General features: G+C 43.2%; 2 protein-coding genes across 2 annotated transcripts; one reads left to right on the forward strand and one right to left on the reverse strand.

The window, feature by feature from the left end:
• Window positions 1-240: 240 nt before the first annotated feature.
• On the reverse strand, window positions 241-7951 carry arxa (aristaless related homeobox a). Its single transcript, XM_048266431.1, has 5 exons — window positions 7694-7951; window positions 6606-7125; window positions 4858-4903; window positions 3007-3332; window positions 241-1757 (listed from the first exon to the last, which is right to left on the reverse strand). The coding sequence occupies exons 1-5, from the start codon at window positions 7878-7880 to the stop codon at window positions 1508-1510; spliced, it is 1329 nt and encodes a 442-aa protein (XP_048122388.1). The 5' UTR covers window positions 7881-7951; the 3' UTR covers window positions 241-1507.
• Window positions 7952-16485: 8534 nt separating this feature from the next.
• On the forward strand, window positions 16486-24910 carry hgd (homogentisate 1,2-dioxygenase). Its single transcript, XM_048266965.1, has 14 exons — window positions 16486-16612; window positions 17554-17625; window positions 17750-17838; window positions 18086-18191; window positions 19094-19153; window positions 19506-19597; window positions 20283-20317; window positions 20449-20528; window positions 20696-20795; window positions 21045-21166; window positions 23022-23126; window positions 24022-24148; window positions 24271-24452; window positions 24591-24910. Exons 1-14 carry the CDS (start codon window positions 16598-16600, stop codon window positions 24732-24734), a joined length of 1329 nt encoding a protein of 442 aa, XP_048122922.1. The 5' UTR covers window positions 16486-16597; the 3' UTR covers window positions 24735-24910.
• Window positions 24911-24923: the final 13 nt, after the last annotated feature.

The raw sequence follows: 24923 nt of genomic DNA on the forward strand, positions 1-24923 counted from the left end.
AATACTGGCTAATTCATACAATTGAGTGATGACAGTGTGGTCAGAATTATGCATCTTATTTCACCTTGGCTACTGAACCTATTTTTATTATTACCATTTTAAAAGATCTGCTTCAAGAGTAGTGCCTAAATGAGTACCACAAATAAGGAAGTAAATCATGTCATCCTTATTTGGCCTGCATCGCTTCCCAAATAACATTATCTGAATAAATGTGCAAGAGACTGTGGAACAATCAAAAAATTATGTCACCAGTTTTTATTTAGTTATAGTTTATCAGGCCTAAGCCAGAGTCATTTACACTCACTTATCAATAAAGCAACCTCTCTTCTCCATCAAAATGCTCTTGAGCAGAGAGTGAACATAAATTATAGTCTAAAAACCTAATATCTCATTAACATAGGAGCTTTTCTACTCAGAAACAGTCATACAATACTACATCAAGTGCATCTTTTTCAAACTTTTTTTCTCCAAATATACAAGACTCTGTTAATTTTTTTTCTTTCTTTTTTTTTCTTTCCACTTTGCATTATTATGTACATTTGCTCATCACAGTTGCGTGAGTGAGGCTGTGTATTTACTCTAAACATCACATCATCTCTGTCTTATCTGTCAAATAGGATTGCAATATAGCATAATCAATCCAATTGGGGGTTTTAAAAATAAAAAAAGGTCCAAAAAACAGTGTATTTAACCTACACAAATGCTCGACAGGTCAGTTGGACAGAGGTCGGTGTGGAGACCTAAACTATAATGATGGATCGACTGACTAAGGCCCGAGGAGAGAGTCTGGAGAAAGTCTGACGTGGTGACTGGGTTTCCCTTTGGTATATTGACCTCTGGTGCACAGTGAACAAAGAGCACAGGTCAGCCTGATGCCTGCTGAGGTGAGGCGTACTAAGATGACCTCCCATGTAGCAGTACACTCCTCACCCCACCTCACCCCCACCCCCGTGGCCTGAGGGTTCCTGGTCTGTTTGAACACTAGGTCTCATCAGGCTAGATGTATTTGTGAACACACACACTAAGTACATTGCTAACAGGAAATGTTCAAGTCTATGGTGGGTTATAAAAGATGTGTGTTGGGGGGCGGGGGCTGGTTGGTGATGGTGCATTATGGGTAACTGGGTTCTGGGGCCGGTGGCCCTTCTCGCCATGACATGCGTGCTGGATTTGCACAGGCCAACCAGAGGTCTCCCCTGGCAACAGGTTCACACCACAACCTGTCCCCCCCCCCAGGAGAGGTCAGTTCAGAGAGTGGACTGCCCGTATGCGGTCTCTGTATGTTGGGTGGGCAGTGGAGGTCGGATGAAGGATGGATGCCATGGCAGGCTGGCAGCTCTCAGCCTCTAGCTAGTGCCAACTGCAGCTCAGTGTTGCTAGAGTTTCTATGGATTTGGTCTTGCTTTAGTTTGGAAGGAGGTTTAAGGGAAAGAGGGAGGGGCGGCAGGGTGCAAGAGGGTAGGTAGCGAGGCGTGGCAGAGGTCCGGTCCGGTCCGTGGGGCCCGGCTCAGCACACCTCCTTGCCCGCGGCGCCGGACGGCAGGATGTTGAGCTGCGTCAGCTGGGCCGAGTGCTCCTTGGCCTTGAGCCGGAGCGCTGCGATGCTGGAGGCCCGTCGGTCGGCCGCGTGGGAAGATGATGGGTCCGAGGGGAGGGCGGGGCCTGGCTGGACCTGGCTGTCCACGGGTGGGACGGGCTGACGGAGGAGAGCGGCCGCAGTGGAAGCATTAGTCAGGGGACCCATACTGGAGAAGAGTCTGGGGGCAGGCAACAGCACAGCACAGCACACACACACACACACACCATGGTTAAGGTTATGGCTCTGGGCACAACACACACACCATGGTTAAGGTTATGGCTCTGGGCAGAGGCTTTGGTCCGAACCGACATTCAACAGTAACAATGAACATTATTGTCAAAAAGGAAACAGTTGAAAGTAGTCCTATATCCTGTGTAAAACATCAAATAATAGTAAAACTGCCTACCCTAATATTTTTTTCCAGTTCCACAACACCTTGACCACACATTAAAACACCCCTCGAAAATCCCTCAACCTCTCAGAAGCACCATGTGCATAACATATTCATATAAAACATTTGATGGATGTCATACAGAATATATTGAATATTAATATATTTAATGCATTAGACACAAAGGGAGCTTAAATACTTTTTAAAAATATATATTTATAGCTTCAGTATAACTTGTCGGTTTGAGGTGTAGGGTTCCAAAAAGTTGTACAATAATAGAATGCAATGAGTTGCTTGAATTATAATACCTTCACAAAACACTGAAAAGTTTTCAATACTGAGATGTCTGTCACTTTTTGACATTGTAGATAAGGAAGATTTTGTGCTATTCAGTCATCAATTGGCAGAGCTGAAATGAAATTGTAGCTTGTTCTCTTTACTTTGAATTTTATTTTTATTTTAATATGATCAGTTATCAGATGTTACACGAATGTGGTGACCCTACCACATTTGGTATGGTTGGCTTAAAAACCCCTTTCCGCTCCCTGGTCCTGTGAGCAGGTGTTGATCTGTTGCTGGCACTTGTAATGTTTTCTCTGATCTAGAGCTTAAAATCATTTAACACTGCCCTGGGAATAAATTGCCACCTTCTCCAGCAGCTTGTGTCTCAGCATCAACCACTTGCCAAATTAGCTTCTTCGCTGCCATAATCTAATTTTGCATATCAAAGAACACTGCTGTAGCAGCTTCCTGTACACAGGAACACACATCCACACTCACTCAAAACTGAATTTTCCCTATTCGAATGCAGTTTCCTTTGAATGCATTGAACTGGAAGCGGTAAATACATGCCACATCAGATGGGTGACAAAATGAATGCACAGGTTTCCAAGATTGAGTTTTTCAATATTTAGGATATGGTGGCTTGCAAGTGGGCAAAAGTTACATAAACTGTAGGCCTATTCACATGAGTGAGGAAAAATACCTGTGAATGGTGAATGGCATATAACCAAAGCAAACACATGTAAGTTCTTACCTCCCAAAGGTGGGCCCGATGAAAGCAGGATGTCTAAACATGGCTGTGCCCAAGAAGGTGCCCAACCCGAGGGGCGTGGCCGGGGGCAGGCCGGAGCCGTTGTGGGGCGGAGCCAAACCGGGGAAGGCAGCGGCAGCCGCTGCAGCAGCCGTCCAAGCCGACTCCAGCGCGGGGTGGTGATGTGGTGGGAATGGCCCCCCCTCCAGGTAGTGGCTTAGGGGATGCGCTGCTGCCAGGTGTCCGGGGAAGGGGAGGCCGGGCGGGTGGGTCTGCACCCCAGCTTTCTCGCGCTTTCTCCACTTGGCCCGCCGGTTCTGGAACCACACCTGGGAAAACCAAGTCAGAGTTGCTAGTCAGGCATAATGTTAGCCATTTATAGTAGGCCAAAATAATAATAAATTATTATTAATACATAAATGAGGGGTAGGTTTTAGGTAGGCTAAATGTAATTCATAATGGACAACAACATGTTGCATACTATATAAAAGTTCTAAAAAGAGGTGATATTTTTTAATCATATATTTGAATAAATAATCCAAATGTATCTGGGAGCAGAAGCATAAGTTCCTCGCCTCAGTAGTCTACCCACAATCTGTGGCTCCGTTTAATGAGGTGACAAATAGGCGGAAAGTCAGCAGTAATTACACAGGGTCTAACCCACTCCCTTCTGGGCCGTTAGCTTAAGATCGCTAATTAAAATCTGGTTTAGACAGCCCCAAAACGGGCGAGGGTGCAATAATTTAGAACCATGTTAACAAAAGATCGGGAAATAACAACTAAACAGAGTCTACTAACAATTAATGCGCTTTAAATTAAATTCCGCATGTGACCTCCAAAGGCTATTTAACTTTCCCACGATCTACCCCCCATCCATCCAAAACTGCTGCAGTTTGTAGGTCTACGGCCAAAAGCATGGCCCGCAGGCAGGGACTGACAATGGAGAAAATGTCAATAGTAGGACAGTAAGTAGGGACTCGGGACTATGGAGATATATCTCTCCTCTAACACCCACTCCCCCTCCCTACTCTCTCCAAACACACTTGCTTAAGCGCTGCCCTGTTTGAAGCTGTTTTGTATTGCATGGCCCCTGGGGAATTTATGAGTTTTATCACCTCCAGATTGAGCCCGTTAAGTGATTTGTTCACCTACGGCCCCAAACAGACATCTGTTGTTTTATGTGTTTGTACTGTCTCTCTGGTTATGAGAGTTGGTCTTGAACATGCAAAGCACGCCGTGAACAGACAGAGCGGAGGGGGCAAACACCTTTAATAGTCTCTCATTCGCTCCAAGTGCAAAGCATTGGATCAATGCTGGTCTATTGCAATCACAAAATGGGAAATCAAATAGCATTATCCTGCTCCCCCCTCCCTCTCCCTCGCTCCGGCGATGAGAATTCAAACACCATTTTCTCCCTGAAATAGCCATGTTTGCTCTCACGCTAAGTGCGCTTTTATGAATCAGGGGCGTCCGCGTAATTGCCACTAAAATGTCCGCCTTATAGTATTTAATAACTTTCGATAACAGGAAAGAGTTTTTCAGCATTTATGGCCATTTAACAAAGTTTGGAATAAACACTTTCACTCGTATGTGCTTGTAAGATATTTCCTGATAATATCCATTGCCGGTGGATGTTTGTTCTCCCTGATAAAACTTTACAAGGGAAGTGTCCGTTAATAAACATGACATTTAAAGACGTCATGTTAACTCCAGACCACAATTTACAAAATAAGTGCGCAATACGTCAGCTATCTGATGTTCTTTATTTGAATAGTTAAGTGTCGTTAACAACGGGCTGCAATGCCTACCGATTTTATGCAACAAATCAAACATCAGCAACAAGGCACTGCTTACTTGTACGCGTGCCTCCGTCAGGTCCAACCGCATCGCGAGCTCCTCTCTGTAAAGAAATAGAACGGAGGGAAGGAATAAGAAAGAGAAAATAGGTTTCCGCGCGCGCGCCTTTAACTGAGATCTTGCAATTTTACATTGACAATGGCAGAAAATTGTGCCGGGCAAATTTGAAAAGCGTAAATGTGGCCAGTAATTTGATGATAATCGAAATAGTATGGTGTATATTGTTAAATGGTGCACTTGTGCATGGGGCTTTTTTCCAGGCGCATTGTAACAACATAATGGCTTGAGTAATGACTCTTACACAGCGATCAAGCGTTTGCTGAAAGCATACCTGTCAAATTGATTGCATTAATCTGCTACGAATGAATCGATTAAAAAAACGCCAATGAACTTGATCAACGTGCACGGAACATTTTGTTAAAATGGAATTTGGTGTGTTGTCATCTATTAGCTGCCTTATCTAAAGTGTATCGCCGGTATTATATGGATTATTTGCTTATCCGAAACGCGATAAGACGCACCACCTGTTCGTTCAGATTGAAAACAAAAACTGTCTAGACATATCATATAATCTTAAAATGTTTACCATGTTTATGTCCATATAGCTAAAGGTAACATAAACACCTTAGAGTATTCAGACCATGGCCAATTATTGTGCTGCACCCAATTGATGTTAGAAAGATGCTGCTGTCATCAAATGCCAAGTTGCATTGCATATTTCATTGCATACTTGCATTTAACAGTGTACATACATTTTTTGCATGCGTTTTGGCGCACATTTTCAATATTGTGAGACACAAAAATTGTGAATCAGTAAACGTCAGTGTTACAACTAACAAACGCAAGGCTGCAGCCTTTCAGATAACAATAACAGGGTATCTGCCACGACTCCTCATACATACTCACTGAACTAGTGTTCACACGCTACACACTCACTGAACTAGTGTGTGACACTATTGTTCCAAAAGTAACCTCGCAAGTCAGGACATTGTCCACAGTGTCTCGAAACCTCGTTATAGGAAAAGGCTGTCAGGAGATACATGATGAAATGACAGGAACAACGACTAATTGGCCCTAAGATGGTCATATCAATATCAGTCATGACAATACCGCACACATAGTCTGACATAAAACGAGTTAGTGCACATTTGGCGCTATTGTTCCCCTTCCATAAGAGCTTGGGTTGAATGACATATTTTGTTCCTGCGCATTGTTGTAGTGAAGTAGAATATTACACTGCCTCTGATTTCTCCAAAACAAGTAACCCAAGTGAGAGTCCAAGAAGCCCATTCAAAAAATGTGCTTTTATATATAGGCCTATGATATCATTACATATGTGTAAAATCAATTTACTCTATATTACCATTTTGTACTTAATTATCACCTCCATATGCGGCCTGTAGTATAAATACGCGTAAGATGTTTACTAAAATAATTTCTAGGCCTATAAATTGCTCACATAATTCAGGTTGTGTAATTTTAAAAAAAAGTTAAAATAATACCCTTAAAATAATACCCTTAAAATAGGACTATATACAATAGAATATTGTACACGAAAATAATAGACACGACATTGGCCTGTTTCACATTTGTGCTGCATTTATGCTTCTGTTTGCGTCATTCTTAGAGCTAATCTGAAAATTAGTCGGTTATTATTTCGATGAAAAACAATTGTCGATTCATTGTTTGATAATATTGTGCCGGTTCTAGCGCAATTTGGCGTCCACCTTTCAAGTAGGGCCTACCTTGTAAACACATCTGGGTAGTGAGTTTTCTGGAAGGCCCTCTCCAGCTCCTCGAGCTGGTAGCTAGTGAAGGTAGTCCTGTATCTTCTCTGCTTTCTCTTCATCATCCCCTCCTCCGAGTCACTGCCCGCCGACAAACAAACGCTGTCCTCGCCATCTTTAACATCCCCATCGTTTTGTAGACTCTCTTCGTCCTTCGGAGAGAGTTCCGCGTCTCCACACGTCTCCTCTTTCACAGCGTCCTCTTCGAACTTCAGCGTGCTAAGTTCCACAAGCTCTTCGGACCCGTTCTCTGCACCTTGCCCTTCCTCGTTGTGACTGAAAGACGCATTCTCTCTGTAGGATTTGCTGCGGCTTATGCTGACTTGTGGGGCTTGGTTGATTTTGAGGTTTTCGCAGGCCTGGTCCAAAAGCCGCTCTCTCTCGACACGCTCTGAGTGGTCATGATAACCTCTGGAAGTGTCAAGGTATCGTCCCCCAGGACCGTATAGCCGGCGTAGTTTTGGTGGCAGGTGCATGTCTGAATAATAAGAATAGTCTAGAATTATATTTAGCAAAAAGAATCCCATGCAAAATAGCCTAACTAAATTCCATATGGAAAGAAAAATCGCTAATGGTTTGTAGTTTGTAGGTTTTTTTTTCCTGTGATCAAGGACTATGATATTGGTAATGGGAAAATTTATTTCCAACTATTTTACTGCAATCCTAATAAATAAATAAATAAATAAATAAATAAATAAATAAATAAATAAATAAATAATGCTATAGGCTGTACTATTCCACGTGCAGCATTTAAGCTTTCGTGGACACGTAACAACAAAAAAACGAAGACTGATACAGTAGCCTACTAAATCTATATTTCAATTTCGAGGTCTCTGCAAGATAGCTTCGTAGATGACATTTCCATTCTGCTGGTAAGCTGTCAGAACTTGTCAAACGTGTCACGCTGTTAAAATCTGTGGAAATAAATCGACCGCGCTACATCTTGCTATTCTACAATAGAAACATAAAATCTAAGACATGAGCCTTGTGTCTTAAAGCGTTGGAATTGGCTTGTTGAGGTAGTGCCATTAGTTCTGCGATCTTACCCTCAGCACCTTGGTCGTTCTCCGCTCTCGACGGCAGCGCTGGCAAACTTTGTGCTCCAAGCAGTCTGACTTTGCACGGGCTTTTCCTCCCGAGGATACTGTCTATGCAGTACGAGGAGAGCAGTGTAGGCGATTTGCTTTTGCACTCGCCTCTGTCGTGGACGTCTTCGTGGTACGGACTGCTCATTTTGGTCTCTCTTTTCTCAGGTGCAGTGGGTATTTGAAGGAGTGAGAAGCTTGTCTCGCTCGCTCTGTCTCCCTCTCGGACGCTAATAACATATGCCGTGAGTTGCTACAGCTGCGTGCTCCATTCTGTTACATTGACGTGTATCGTCAATCTGATTGGTTCCCGGGGGGAAAGGGCGATCTTTATGTATTTTGACATTAAGGTTCATTTACACGAATCGAGCTAATCGAAAGAGGATTGTCCAAGCGGAGCATTAAACTATTCTTTCGTTCAAACTTTCCTACTAAAATTCACCAGCTTCAATAACACATATGCTCCAGTGGGGTTTTCTAAAGCCTACTGAAATAAAATGTTTTATTCCATTGGATATAACGCTATTCTGCCATTGCCATTTCTTTACATCACATATTTTACAATTTATTTATATTTTATTTGAATAAGATAAAAGTAGGCTATGTAAATATTATTAATAATATAATTATTTTCATTTTTATTGTTATTAGTAGTAGGCCTATCCTATTTCATTTATATTATTCCCATAAAAGTAGCCTATACCAAATGTGAAAAAATAAGTTAACCATGTAGAGAAAATAAGGTCATTTTACTCTCATATATATATTGAATCACAAATAAAGGTACAAAAATGTGATGAAATCTTTATTTTCTCCTGCTTCGTGATGTAGATGTTACATCCATTAAACTAGCAAACCTGTGGTTTGCCCATGTTTAGAAATGTATGGCGCTCAATTCATCCAAACGCAGGTATAATAGAATTGTCTATGAATTATAGACAAAAACATGCAGAAAATATCACATGGCCTATTGTAGCCAACCATCCGCCATGAAACATCACTCTCCCGACACACGTTGACGAAACACACACACACACACACACACTCACACACGAACGCACCTAGCACACTAATTGCCTGGCCTCTTCGAAATTGTTGTGGCGATCAGATAGCCTCAGATGATTGACTTAAAAAGTGAGGGCGGCGGTAATGGAGCCTGGTGATGCCGCAGGTAGCAGGACACGCTTAGACTGAAGATAGATTGAGAATGTAATTTTAAATGAAAGTCCATTTAACCTGCTGTGAATGGTGTGACCCCGAACATCGCTCAAAGCCTTCACAGCAAAAAAAAAGGATAATTTTCTGAATTCAATCCCCAAACTCCAACAAGCTGCCATTTGGGCTACTTTTTATATTTTCTTTAGACGTTGTCAACTTTGTAAGAATGAAAACCTAGGCCATTGAAAACATAAATGAGATATAATGGCACGAAATGTCTTTAGTTCTGGTGTGTTAACTTGCCATATGTCAAGATGTCTTTTTTATATTGCCTTTGTGATTCACTTACAGAATTTGGCTTTTTCTTTACATTACATTACATTACATTTGGCTGACGCATTTTTAGCCAAAGCGACTTACAACATGGTAAAGTTTAAGTTTTAAAGCAATTCTCAACAATTTTAGGACAATTTAAAAAACGGTAGAGTACAGTAAGAATAAGTGCATCAGTGAGTGCTGTTTTTAACAGTGACGTGTCAGTTTAAGACGGCTGGTGAGTGCTAGGATCAGCAAGACTTGTTGTAAGTGGTGCTATGAGAGGAGATGTTCTCTAAAGAGCTGGGTCTTCAGGAGTTTTTTGAAAATGGAGAGGGCTGTCCCTGCCCTTTCTTGTAATGTCCACATATGGCATAGACATTTACAAAACCGGTGAAATGTGTGGTCGGAGAGACGAATATGGAAACATATCTTGCTTTGTGTGTAATTAGGAATCTTGGTTATCAGATGAAACATTATAGCAAAGGATGCATGTCTGCGTGTTACTGCAAATAATGTATTGCGTTTATTGAGTCACATTTTTTGTTAGAGCAGTTGTATGGAGATCAACAGAGTAATGGCAATAATAATAATATAAAGCGTTTTTATGTGGTCACAAACAGGCGCGTAATACAGACGGGTATTTAAAGTCGCTATGTAATTTGGGGCCACAATTTGATTCATTTGTACGCGCACTGTTATTAACCCAAGAAAAGAAATGTCAGCGACTATTACCGCCAGCAGGACATCCGCGCTTTGTTTAAATGCACTAATTACACGCATACATTGGGGAAAGCGCAATTTCCACATATTCAATTTTCTGTCTATTTAGTGCGCCACATGTGGATGAGCAGTTAGGAGGTGTCCGTCACTTCAGCGAGCCCCTATTACCGGATGCTACCGTGTGTCATATTTTCCCAACAGCCTAACTTGATAATTTCCACAATAATCTGCTGATGTTTGGTGAGGCATTGTGTACGCAGTGGCGCACAACAGAAGGTTGTGGTCAGGCTTGTGGTTGGCCTCATAACGCATCACAGGCATCTAATGTGGTGGTGCATGCTCTCTCCACAAGATGCTCCAGAGCCAGGCAGTGGCCGAGGCCACATTTATGACTGCAAGATCAGTGTGTTGGTGAAGTGTGTGTGTCTGTGTTTTGGGGGATTGGGGGGGGGGGTGAAGTTGTCCCAACTTCTGTGATTGGGTCTACCTTTCACCTAGCGCCATCTACTGGCTGACCATAGAGGTATTCATTATCGTCAAGCGCTAATGGAGACCTGACGGGTGTAATGTGTCTGACAGTAATTAATCATTAACTGGTGGAAAAGTTTGTGTCTAAATTTTAATTACACATCTTTCCATTGATTATCCCTGATTTTAGATAATTACTCCTAATTGCACATTAATTAACGCATTTTTAACTGTCAATTTGGCTGTTACCCATCACGCTCCTGTTGACTTGTTCTAACTCCTACATCAGATTTATGTAGGTCCATACCCGAGTGTGTGTGTGTGTGTGTGTGTGTGTGTGTGTGTGTGTGTGTGTGCGCCTTCTATCAGGGCTTATCCACTGGCATGACATAATCATCAGAGCTCCTCGTTTCATGCGAGCACCGGCCTGTGCAGAGCACTCTCATCATATGGATCGCGGACGCGCACCGGTTTACCGTGGGCGCTTTGATGACAGCCCCGCACTAGAGGCGGCATGTCTGCTCTCAAGTCGCTGTGGCATAATTGGATGCTGCTCTGGTTTAAAGTGCGAACAAAAAAGACGAGCTTTTAGACGCGCGCGTAAGCAAAGTTAATTAGTAGTTATTAACACCCAACATAATGAGAGTGCGAGGGAGTCAATTTAATGACTTTGTTAGTCCAAGTTTAGAATGGCATGCATGAAACGGAACGACAATAGCAATCCCATACGTGGTGATCATCAGTAATTTTCAACAGTAATACGCGCTAATAAAAACAAAGGGCTCTAATTTCGCAAAACTGACTCGATAATTTGAATTTATGCAAGACAAGGGCATTTAGAAAAGCGATGTGCGCATTTAAGCCTATTAGCCTGTGCCGTCCTCGGTGTAAAGTGGAAAACTTCGGGCAACGCCACAATTTAGACCCCCAGAACCCTTCACTTTCAAAACAATAGTCCTAATGAAATGATAAAATTGAAATGGATTCATTGCGTAACGTTCAAGCGCAATAGTTGGCCTATTTCAGCATACTTAGTTTGGCCTCTTTGTGAAACAAACAAGTGTGCCATTGTAATATGCTATGTTTCTTATAACCAGAGTAGGCCCCTATGTGGGGTTCAGAATAATTGCCTTATGGCCTAATAAGGCATTACGTACTGGGACGCTTTATCATTTGGGTAGACTTAATCATGTTCCTATAGGGAAGCCTTTGCTATTTGCGCCGTGATATAGCTACATCGCATTCGTTTAGTTCCGGGATATTGCTTTCTGCTTAGCATTCTTATTGATTTTTGCAACATGAAGCATGGAATGGGCTATCTTAAAATGCATTCAGGTGAGTAGGTCACAAGTAGGTCATTCAGGTGAGTAGGTCACAAGATGAGTGGCTACCAAAGCTGACCATTTTTCTCTCCTTATGAGCTCTGATCATAGGGGCACGAGAGCTCTCATATGATGCCATATCATAAGGTTTTGACACGTGCACCGTGGTCATAGTTTTACGGCTGATATGAATGACTTTTCCCTTCATTGAATAGGCTATTAAAATAAGAATTCTGAAATTTAAGAATGACATTTTATTTCTATTAAGCCAATCATCCAAATATATGCAAACTAATATGTTTTTCTCTTGATCTTATCAAGACCTATCGCTCCCACTTGAATATGAAGAAGTCCATTTATTTAGCAAGCATCAATAACACTCTCAAATACCGCAATGCAAATCACAGTTGATTAGGACAAATTAAGGACTTCGCTGATATCTGACCTTGTCTGAGTTTTATGTAAATGATCGAAAATCACATGATGAATAAAATTCATTTAAATATTCAGAGATTCACAAAGAAATGTATTCAAGAAAGGCAAATAGACTGTTCATTGACCTAACCCCCGGGTATTCGTAAACCCTGGCATGTAGAGCAGGGTCATTTGGACGGAACAGTGCGCAAGAAAATGCCGTGAGAAGGTCCTGCTTTTGTCACATAGGAAAACAGCTACAATGCTATTATTGAATGTGTTTAATGAAAACCATTTAGTCATTTGGCCATAACTTTCAGTATGAAATCACCATCACATCACCATAAAATCTTAATAATTAGAAACAGTTCAACAGCCCCAACATCATCATGTGTATGTTGATGGTATAAGGAAACTGAGAGCACAGAAAAAGATTTTACTGACACCTTGTGGTACAATTATGCCACAAGTTAATGGCTTGTTGAGACCTCATCTGTGTTTTTAACCATTTTTCGGCAGTTTGAAATAGCAACTTTAATCAGTTATAGCCTATTTCTCCCAGGCAGTTTGAAATAGCAACTTTAATCAGTTATAGCCTATTTCTCCCAGGCAGGTGGGAACAAGACACTCAACATGTTTCAGCGAGTGAGGGAAGACTTTGATGGTTTAGCGAAGCATGCCATGAAGGGGATTCACTTCTGATGGTTCCAGATACTTATCACCAATAACAACCCCAGTGGTTCATCAGACATCATCTCAAATGAAATTAGTTTCCCGCCATGCGCTGGGATGTCAGCTCTGGTCTGCAGCTGTGATTGTAATGACGGTGGTGGCAGCGGCTCTCTCTGGGCAGAGGGGTTCGGAGGCAGCAGTCCGGCCCTTAGCTATTGTCCCAATGTGATGCCAGTTATTCTGCTCCACCTCTTCTCTCTCTCTCTCTCTCTCTCTCTCTCCCTCTCTCTTTGCCCAGATCCAGACACACACACACACACACACACACACACACAGACACACACACACACAAACCGTCAGTGTTGGAGCTCCCTTAGTAATCAAATTCATTTTGTTTCTCTGTTGCTGGCGGATGAGGAGCGGTCAGGGGTGGCTGACAATATGTAAATACACAGTGAGCGATTGTGAGTGTCCGTGCATGCATTTGTGTGTGTGTGTGTGTCCAAGCTAACTTGAGTGAGCGCTGCTGAGAGCCGCACCTCCGTGGCGATGAGAGCAGTCTTAAGACCAAAGGTGTGGTACACGGCGCCAGGACCAGGCCACCTCTGGGAGGGTCGAGCTGGACCACAGGGGAGGGGGGGCAGAGGTGCCAAGGGAGCATCATTAGGTTCATGGTGGTCCTGTATAGGGGTGGAGAATTTGACTTCTCTTCGCCCCCAAAGACCTATTTAGTGGAAGAAAAGCAATTGGGTTGTGGACTGCAGGTTTGATCTGCACGATGGGAGGCAGTGCAGCCGTGCAATCTATATTGGATTTATTCCTGCTCCATCTCCAGGTGTGTGGCGCCCCTGCCGCGAGGAAGTCATAACAGTAAATTCTGAGACACTACAGGGGTTATCATGCCAGAGTGAAGATGGATCAGAAGTGAGAGAGAGAGAGAGAGAGAGAGAGAGAGAGAGAGGGAGAGAGGGAGAGAGAGAGGGAGAGAGGAGAGAGGGAGAGAGAGAGAGGGAGGGAGGAGGGGGAGGGGGAGGGAGAGAGGGAGAGAGAGAGGGAGAGGGGGAGGATGTTTGTCCCAGCATAGTGCATTTCTCTTCTGCGCTTCCCTCTCTCCGTGCCACCATGTTTTCTTCTCCTCGACAGCATGAGTGAGTTAAGCACATGACCTACCAGGCACGTAATAAGCTTGAGGCCTCTGAGCCCCAGGTGGATGGTGGCGAAATGCAATCATATTATGCATGTTTAAATGGAATACTTGCAGGCCGGGATTCTCAGTATCTCCATCTGTAAGTGTTGACCACGTCCACTAAGGTCTACAGGCCTACCCTTTGTGATGACCAGTTGACGTTTGTCTCTTTGCATGCCATCTGCAGTGGCTAGCATCATTTATCATCGGGAAGCTTTCAAATCTCCCCCCTTATATCAGCAATCTCCCTTTGTGCAGAGCCACTGCAAATCCCTTTGATGAAATTGATAAAGCCCCTGACTAACTACCAGCAACAATTGCCAATAGACCGCAATGAGATTTCCATTTCAGGTGATTATGTTTGTGTGTGCGCATCTTTTTCATGCCTGTCTTTTTCTTTGTTTTGTTTTTTATTTCTTCAAAAAAAACTCCACATCTTTATAACCAAGCAATTCCAAAGCAATTTTCTCAGTGGGTGGAGAGTGTAATTTTCTATTCTGTGACATTGTGATGCGTAAGAAACTAGGAGCTGTTGATAAAAGGCGGCTTGAAAGTGTGCGTACAGTGCTTTAATGGCCTGAGTGCGCGCAGGGGGAGGGAGGGGGAGATGTCATGGAGGGCACCATTTAATGACTTCAGAATAATGCCTTTCTCATTAGGGCGAGCACGGAGAAACTGCCAGGGCCTGAACCGTGAGAGCGGAGCGTGCCGCAACAGTCTTTATCTTCATATTAAACCATTTGCATAACATTAGCGCCGGCTCAGGAGAGACTCGGACGCCGCGTTGCACTTCATTTTAAAAAGGGTATAGTGGATGTCCCTGAAAATCTAATCAGCGCTAAGTGGACTAAGCTGGTGAGTTGGTGTGGAAGCAGGGTGTTAAGAAGGTGAAGGCACACCGTAGTCTGGGAAGAGGCCCACCTACCGCCCAGACCAACATGCACTGCAGCGGCCACTTCTCATGTACTGTCTAGTGGCTTTTAGTGATAATTATTAGACATTATTATTACTAATTGAGGTTGAAATGTCACTGGATTTAAAATGGGTTGAACTTAAATGGACATAAGCCCGGGGAAGGTTAAGTAAATAAGACAGCAGCCAGTAGGCCTGTGTGTTGACCCCCGCTGCCTTTACCTCTCCGTACCCTTTCTTCACTTGGATGTGTTTTCTTTCCTTATTCTGTCTCTCTTTGTGACCTCAATTGGCTATATATAGGGACTTGTGTTATAGCCTGCAGAACCCATGCATAAATCATAAGAAATGCATAGTTTTGGCCCACATCATAGCCAACTCTAATCTGACCAGCTTTGACTGGTCACACATAGGGGAGAAAATGAGACCCACAATTGTAAGCGACTCTTCCCTCAATCGTTTGTCTGCAAGCACCCTATCATGTGTCATATGCAGTTCAATCGCATATCTGTTCTCCATAACGTTTTCATTTCTGTTTTCCAAGCGTTCTGTCCCTCAGAAGCACATACAAACACACTCAGGATTCCATCAAATAAGATGGCGGTAAAATTAAAATCAGTCATTTTTACCCCGAGGAGCGGATCAATTTCCGCAGACTGGGTCGAGATATTTTCCGGCATTAGGCTTTCTCGTCTTGAGCACAGCACCTAAACTGCCTGACAGCGGGAGCTCCGGCACAGCTGCACGCTTCACTAGAGAACAGTTACTTCTGCCGCTCCGAGTTTATTTGCGCCTCGCTATGGGAATTGCCATCATTTACCCCGCCAACCTACCAGCCAGTTCAGTACACCCTCCCTCCCCTCCACCGCAAAGATGCAGAAGAATTATTTTTAAAAAAAAATGGCGGAATAGAATACAATGAAACATGGAAATTGCTTCCTCGTGATAGAGTCTATTTGCTATTTGTCTATCGCCTTTTTTCATTTATTGAAAAGAACAAAAATGCATTGAAATGGAGGCCAGTGTTCTGTCTTGGCAAACATACACCAACAGGCCTAGCATATAAGGCATCATATGGACCCTTTCAAGAGAGTTCCATTATCAGCATCATAGTTGGCCCCACAAGACTTCCTTTTTAACATTCCATTTGTTATCTTAATGCAGAGGAAGTAGATTGGGGCCCAAATAGAACGTTCAAGCATTGTTTTTGTTTTTATTGATGAAAGGGTCTATAAGCCATCATCATCACTTTGCGCCACAGTTTCACTGTTACCCATAGCAATGTGCGATGATTTCAACCAACACATCATGCACATGCTAGTCAAAATGACTAGAATGAATAAACACAGTGGCTATCAGCACTTCGTCACGTAGGCTTGGTACTAAATGAACTTTAATCTGACCATATAAGAGTAGTGAATTTTGTCTTGGACAGAGAGCAGGTCAATTGTTTGCCCACCGTTTCAGTGACCACCAGCCCGCCCCACCCCCGACGCGCAATCCAAAACCTTGCTCAGTTTACGTCACGAAGCATGTCTGGATTCAATTAAACCCATATTGAGAAATAGCATATATTTACCCAGAGCCTCGCTCAGGCTCTCCTTCGCGTATTCACGGAGCAGCGGGCAACTCGTTGAGAGTAGGCTGAAGGAAAACTTCCTGCAACTCTGCTGAAGTTTAACAGCAACGCGCACAATGGCCAGTCTTACGGTAGGTAGACTATTACAACGACACACTGATCGAACGCTTCCTGCATACCTTTTTAAAAGGTGAAAGATGCTTTTACAACATTAAACTGCGACGTTTCATCCAGAGTTTCATTCTGTTGCATTTCATTTCTCCCATGCTTTTTACAAATTTCTGTAATTTAATACCGTCTTGGTCATACATAGTGCAATCATATGCCTCAAAACGAACACGAGTATTTGTATTGTTATTTGTAGAGTTATGCATTAATACACAATAATACGTTGTAAAGGGAAAGTTATTCATAATAGTTAGCATCCAGAATGGCTTTGAAGTTGATCATCTGAGGGGCGTTCCCAGTAGCCAATCAGATTGCTGGAAACAACAGCTGCCCAGATGTCAGGCACGCACGCCTTGTAGCCCAGGCTAGTTATGTACAAATCTTTCCTTGTCTTTGCGCAGCTAAACATCAAACCTGTGTGCGTAATTGAACAGTTGCACAGAAGCTTCTTTGAGTTTGGTATTTGGTAAAAGAGACTATAGATGTCAGTTGTTCCATAGTAGTCAGTGAATTACAGACATGCCCGTTTGGATATGGTATTAACAACACTGTTTGAATGCTCTTTTAGATTAGTTTTATAACTTAACAGAGCCCTGGATATGTACAGTAGGTTACTTTAGATCACACATACGATGCACTTGAACCTATATGTCTGACCTGTTGTGTATGTATTGAAAACAGCTTTTGGAGAGATACTTGCAGACCCAGCATGACTCAGCGAGATTTTTTTGGTTTTTGATGAGGCCAAGTTGGGCTGCCCCTCAGAGCCAAACCTCACTGTGCTCACAATTGAACTATAGTGGCCTGCATCCTCATAGCCATCACTAATATCATACACTTGTACTACACAAATTACACTGCATACTGCCTGCTTCATGAATTATTCTGGATTCTTGACTTTTAGTACCTTAGTGGCTTTGGGAATGAGTTTGCCTCTGAAGACCCTCGTTGTCCTGGAGCTCTACCTGAAGGCCAGGTAAATGCCAAAGCTGCTCATCATTACCAGCTCCTTCCTCCCAATCTTTCAGTCCAAAACCTCTATTTGTTACAAGCAGTCTTGTTTGAGTCTTCTAACAGAAAACCTTTCTATTGGCTTCTAGAACAACCCCCAGGTGTGTCCTTACGGGCTCTATGCTGAGCAGCTCTCAGGCTCGGCATTCACCTGCCCGCGGTCCTCCAACAAGAGAAGGTACTCGCCCAGCTCACACTTACTGTGCAGGATGCTCCTATCAGTGTCTTTCATTTCATTTTCATTATTGTAAGGACACTGTAATCAACAATATTTTATTGTAAGCACACTGTAATCAACAATATTTCATTATTGTAAGCACACTGTAATCAACAATATTTCATTCTTGTAAGCATACTGTAATCAACAATATTTCTCAGCCCTCTTGAGTCAAATATTTATATTTGGTTGTTGTTTTTGTCCTTAGTTGGTTGTATCGTATCCTGCCATCTGTTCGGCACAAGCCCTTTACAGCGATGAAGTGTGAGGACCTAACCGAGAGCTGGAATGAGGTTGACCCTGACCCCAATCAGGTAGCCACAGGCCTGCTGGCCATTAAAGGGACACCAGGCAACGTTTTCGTGTTAATTTATCATCTTCGTATGGTTAAATGACTCATTAGAGGGCGAATGAAGACTCTCTCGCCCGCCCCTACTGCCTGTAAGAAGAATATCCCACTTGCAAGTTTGGTGTATCCTACCCTCCGACCGAAGCAGGATCAGTTTACATCCTGCATACAGCACAGAGGCAGGTTAACGAAACTCGATTGCGATTGTTGCAAACGTGTGTATAATGGCAGAGCCGGCGAAGAAGCAGCGAAAACCTTTGACGGAAGATGCAAAGAAAAGGAAAGCGAGGGGGAGTTTCGTAGAGAAAAAGCATCAGGCTTGCCTGGTGTGCCTTTAACATTCATGGACAATTCGCTGCTTGCTATGTCCAAGATAATGTTCCCCCTTCACATGCTTAAGGATACAAGGATACAAGGATAGAAGGAAGTTTATTGTCACATGCATATAGTTACTGGAAGTAAGAAATGCAGTGAAATTATGTCTGGTGTCAGCCTATTTGTGCATTTATGGGGGGTAAAAGTGCAGTAGAAGAGGGGTTTAGTAGATTAAGGGCAAGGGCTGCATAAGAAAGGTGGGGGAGGATTGGGATTGGGGGGGTGGGGCACCAACAAGGAGCACCCAAGAGCAACAGGGGCAAGGAAAAACTCCCTTACCAAGGAAGAAACCTTGGGCAGATCCACGGCTCAAGGGGCTAACCCAACTGCCAGGGGTCTTGGTGTGTGTGTTGGGGGGATGACAAGGAAGATGGGATAGTGTGCTGTGTATGTGGGGAGAGGGCAGTGTGCAATATGTGTGTTGGAGAAGCTTCCTCATGAGACAACTCAATTCCTCAACAACTCTGCTGTGCTCTGATTCATGTGCCATAGTTGCGGTGGTTGCCCTTTATCATTCCCAAAGCCTCAGAAAAGAAGGTGGACTTTGTGGCGGTAAGTACAGAATTTATACTGTAAGTGAAAATGGCTAGGTGTCAGATCAGTCCTTATTCCACAATATGTTTCTTTATTCCAGATTCAGACTAAATCTTAAACATTAATGTAAAAAAAAAACTCCATTTAGTGCATGGGGATGCCATAAGCAGATCATGAGTTTTGATCCAACAGCACATGCAGGGCGCAGCATTTGTAATAGAATTCCCCATGAAGTCTTGCCATTCACTGTTTGCTTGTTTGGTGTCAGCCCTTGTGCATCTGCATTTAGCTTCATTCCTCTGTGTTACTGTCTGTGGTACCAGGGTCTGCATTTAGCTTCATTGCTCTGTGTTACTGTCTGTGGTTCCAGGGTCTGCACACCTTGTGTGGAGCAGGTGACTCCAAATCCCGAAATGGAATCGGCATTCATGTGTACGCCTGCAATACGTCCATGACTGACAGGTTGGTGTTTAGAAAGCAGTACATTTAGTATTAAGTGTGCCACATAGATGATATGTCTTTGATACACAGGGCCCTAATTTAGTAGTTAAGAGGGCCCCTTTAAGTAGTTAAAGGCATAGTGCACAGGCACTCAATGAGTAAAGCTATCTTGGGCAGGAACTAAAGCTATCTTGTGGCAGGAACTAAAGCTATCTTGTGGCAGGAACTAAAGCTATCTTGGGCAGGAACTAAATCTGTTTTGGGCAGGAACTAAAGCTATCTTGTGGCAGGAACTAAAGCTGTTTTGGGCAGGAACTAAAGCTATCTTGTGGCAGGAACTAAAGCTGTTTTGGGCAGGAACTAAAGCTATCTTGTGGCAGGAACTAAAGCTATCTTGTGGCAGGAACTAAAGCTGTCTTGTGGCATGTGGGAACAGTGAGCGGACCCACCTATGTTTGTGCGTAGGATCATTACATTTGCAAATAGATTTTGCCACGTTATCAATTTAGCGTTAGTTAGACTATATTTAGATATTGCCCGTCATTTTGATTAGGGCCTGCAGTGTTTTTTGTCAGTAGAGACCAGATATCAACATACATGATCAGATGATCAAATATGCATATTGTTAACCAACATATCCTCTATGTCAAAGAAAAAACATCTTTTTGATTAAGATCACATGACGAATCTGTTCTTTCCTTTACAGCTGCTTCCAGAATTCAGATGGAGACTTTCTGATCGGTAGGGTGGAACGTTCATCTGAAATAACTGTATTACCCATTTGAATTGGTGGTTGTAAATGCTATTGATTTTGACGTTTTGACCAGATGTGGACGGTATGCACAATTCTAAGATTATATGTGTTTTTCCAGTGCCCCAGCAAGGTGAAGTCCTCATCACAACAGAGTTTGGGAAGATGACAGTTGAGCCCAATGAGATTTGTGTTATCCAGGTAAGGCAGTCTAAGAACACAACAGAAGCTAGTTCATAACATGAAAGATCTCAGGAATGCCTTCTTAAGTAGGCCTATAGCTTTAGTGTTTTTAGTTACTTCCTCACAGCCTTCATATCTTATTTGTCTGGCTTTAATAATCCATCAGGATTTCTAATGTTTTACAGCAAGGGATGCGGTTCGCTGTCAATGTGTTCGGAGAAACCAGAGGGTACATCCTGGAGGTCTATGGTGCCCACTTTGAGCTCCCGGATCTGGGGCCAATAGGTGATCATAGCACTGTGCTGCAAGCAGAACATACACTCCAAAACACAGTAATCACACCACTGAATCCAATGGGTACTCATTGTATTGATGCCAATAGGTGATCATAGCACTGTGCTGCAAGCAGAACATACACTCCCAAACACAGTAATCACACCACTGAATCCAACGGGTACTCATTGTTGATGTCAATTGACACTGCCCAGGGGCCAACGGGTACTCATTGTATTGATGTCAATTGATACTGCCCAGGGGCCAACGGCTTGGCCAATCCCAGAGACTTCTTAACTCCTGTGGCCTGGTACGAGGACCGCAGAGTCGAGGGATACACCATCATCAACAAGTATCAAGGGAAGCTCTTCTCTTGTCAGCAGGTGAGAGATATTATTTTACCTGTCACAAACACAGTGATGTTTTCAAAAAATGTTTGAAAATAAGTGAGGGTTACGGTGTACTGTTCATTCTCTATTCACGTTATATGTTTGTGTCAAGTTAGCAGAAGCTGTAACAAACTGCAGATATGAAAGGAATGTCTGAAGCTTTCTCTATAAATAACAAATTGAAGTGAAGTGAATAAAGTGCACTCACGTCCATCTCCTTTGGAAAGATATGTTTTGATTTGGTCTACATATTTGTTTGCTCTGTAATCTAACTCTGAAAGAGTGAGTTTGACAATAGGAAATCTGACAATCCTTTTGTGGCTAAATTACCTTTAATTACTTAACGCATCCTGCTGTCTCACTGGATACACACATATCTTTTCATCGGCAAAACGTTTCCTGAGTTAAGCATTAATTTGAGCATATTTCACTCTGAAATTATTTTCCAGAGCGTCCTGTTGTGTGGATAATTTGATTGACTTGTTATGGCTTCCAGGAGAATGTAGAAACAGAGTCGAGAGAGCGGCGGTGTTCTTCGCCACACACTGGGCACGCAGTGTCATTTTTCATTACCAGAAAAAAAGGCGTCGGGGGTGCGTGCAGGACCTCAGTCACCTGTTAGCACACAGGATGCCCGAATTGGGGAGTACAGGCTGTTTTCCCCTCAGACTGACAAGGCCCTCCCTCTCCCACAACAATGCAGCAGGTTCGCAAGCCCCATTGTGGGTAGAATGCTTTTGCCTGGTCCTGCTGTTATTTTTTCTCTCCAACAGAGAGCTGAAATTGCTCAAATTAACTTATTATTTGCTTGACTGGGCCAATATGTTTGTGTTTTGTGTTTGGGAGTGATTTTTTTCTCTCCCTCCCTTCTCTTTTAATCTCGTCTACTGGGAGTTATCATCGGAGTTGTTATGCCTGTGCGATAGCGAAGGCTGAGGTCTTGTAAGCCCGACGGGGAGCAACAAGTTTTCACTTGTGGGAATTTATATTATTGTATACATAATTCAATTGTCAGTGTTTTGTGTGGTTGCCTGCATCTGTACTTTCAAACACAATTGCAGGGCCTGTCGCTCAGATTGAGCGGCGTCCATGTTTGTTGTCAGGTTTATTTGAGTATGTTCTGGGGAGTCTGGTAACGACAGGGGACTTGGGGGTCAGAGCTGCAGGCAGTCTCTCTTGTAATGAATTGTATTGATTTTATAGCCACCATTCAATGTCTCTTCAAAACAACATTATCAGCAGAGGGTTATATAAAATTGCAGTGCCTATAACGATCAAGATCAATTTTACCACATCACAAAAGACTTTACACTCCCAATTTTTTTTAATCCCCCAACCTAAGCAGCAGAACTGCAGAAAGTTTGTGAAAGTATAACATTGTGTAATCTCAATCCATTGCTGAGTCTATTGTCACACATAACCATACCTCTCGTTTTTTTCTGGGTTTCTTACATATTTTAACCTTTTTGCCGCTATCTTCCCGTTTTAATATTTTCCCGTAAAATATCCTCTCATAACATTAGCCCTACCATCAGACCTGTCAGTCTCTGTACTGTTGTCCTGTTGCTACCCTTCCAGAGGAACAGATGTTTTCAAAGCATCGTTTTTGCTTGTTTGAAGGCGACCTTAGAGTGATGTTGGCCTATTTAAGATAACAACATGGTTGTTGTGAGAGCACAATTTGACGCCAATCTGTAAGCAAAGTCAGGTTAGAAAAAATATGACCAGGGTTAGGTTATGAACTGAGAGTGATGCTTGGTTCTCTCACTACTCTGACTGCACCTACACTTCGCTGCTGGGGCTTTCAAGTGTGTCTATTCCTTATGTGTTTAGTTATTTTATTCCACAGGACTTCTCTCCCTTCAATGTGGTGGCATGGCATGGAAACTACACTCCCTACAAATACAACCTGGAGAATTTCATGGTCATTAACTGTGTGGCCTTCGATCATGCCGTAAGTCTCAGACAGAGTGACAAACTCTTCCTGAATAATGTACGGTATGTATGGAGTATGGTTGTGTGGCCATTAGCCAATAAATTGTCATCCATTACACTTATCAGCAAACAATTAGAGTATTGTTTTAGTACTTTACATTACATTACATTACGTTACATTACATTTAGCAGACACTTCTTGACCAAAGTGACTTACATGTCAGCTATAGTACAAGAGATCACATTGTCCCCGGAGCAACTTGGGGTTAAGTGCCTTGCTCAAGGGCACAATGGTGGAAGCCGGGAATTGAACCACAACAACTTTCAGGCTACTGCACGCTAGCCCAGCTCCTTAACCACTACACTACCACAACCACCGTACTATCTGACAATAAACCAAGTATCTTTGGGTATGGCACATGGATGTTACCATGAAATTTGGGCATAAATGGTCGACATTTTCCACCATTTACATACATGTAATAGAACAAACAATAGTTGATTAGTCAAGAGAATAATCGGCCTACTGGTTAGGGCTTCGGGCTTGGAACCGAAGGGTTGCCGGTTTGATCCCCGACCAGTAGGAACGGCTGAAGTGCCCTTGAGCAAGGCGCCTAACCCCTCACAGCTCCCCGAGCACCGCTGTAGCAGGCAGCTCACTGCTCCGGGTTAGTGTGTGCTTCACCTCACTGTGTGTTCACTGTGTGCTCACTAATTCACGGATGGGATAAAAGCACAGACCAAATTCCTTGTATACGCAAGTTTACTTGGCCTAGAAACCTGATTTACATTTTACAATGAAAATAATCCCCAGTTGCAGGCTTGCATGGTTCTATTTACTCAAGCACACATCTTCAGTTATGTTTTATGCGTTTGTGAGGTTGTGATTTGATTTCCCCTATCCTTAATTACAGGACCCATCTATTTTCACTGTGCTGACCGCCAAGTCTACCCGTCCAGGGGTTGCCATTGCCGACTTTGTGATCTTCCCTCCTCGCTGGGGTGTGGCTGACCACACCTTCCGTCCCCCGTACTACCACCGTAAGCATGCACATCTCAGTCACATCTCACATGTCTCACATCTCATTTCCCCTTTTTCTCTTAATATTCCTCCTCCACAACCATGGAATTCTGTGTCAGAGCTCCCCCTGTCAATGTTCCAGGGAACTGCATGAGTGAGTTCATGGGCCTGATTAAGGGTCACTACGAGGCGAAGGAGGAAGGCTTCCAGCCAGGAGGGGGCAGTCTCCACAGCATCATGACCCCACACGGGCCAGACGAGGACTGCTTTGAGAAGAACAGCACAACTGTGCTCAAACCAGAGAGGGTTGCTGAGGGAACTATGGTAAGGATATCAGGCCTGAAACTAAACTGCTCCAACATTGGAGCTACTGCATTGTGGGATAGCAGTCCTCAGATGATATTTTACAAAAAACCTCTTGGTGATGGTACTACTGAGTTAAAGCGTGTTTCCTGTTTTCAGGCCTTCATGTTTGAATCATCATTCAGCATGGCGGTCACCAAGTGGGGACTCCAGACATGCCAGCGTCTAGACAAAAACTACTACAAATGCTGGGAACCCCTCAAGAGCCACTTCAATCCCAACTGGAGACCCACTAGCAAGTAGAGAAACAAGCGAACAAGGAGAGGGTTCATACAACGCTGGTTTGAAAAGAGGAAAAACAAGGAGTGTGCAACAGGAAGAAGCAGATTTGTTTGATCAGTCACTCCTGTTTTTGCCTCAGCTGCATCTGATTGTTTGAAGTAAAAAAAGAATAAAAGCATGCTTTATCTGACCATAAACTTCCCCATGTCA

This window comes from Alosa alosa, chromosome 16, assembly GCF_017589495.1.
Source record: "Alosa alosa isolate M-15738 ecotype Scorff River chromosome 16, AALO_Geno_1.1, whole genome shotgun sequence".
NCBI classification, from domain to species: Eukaryota; Metazoa; Chordata; class Actinopteri; order Clupeiformes; family Clupeidae; genus Alosa; species Alosa alosa.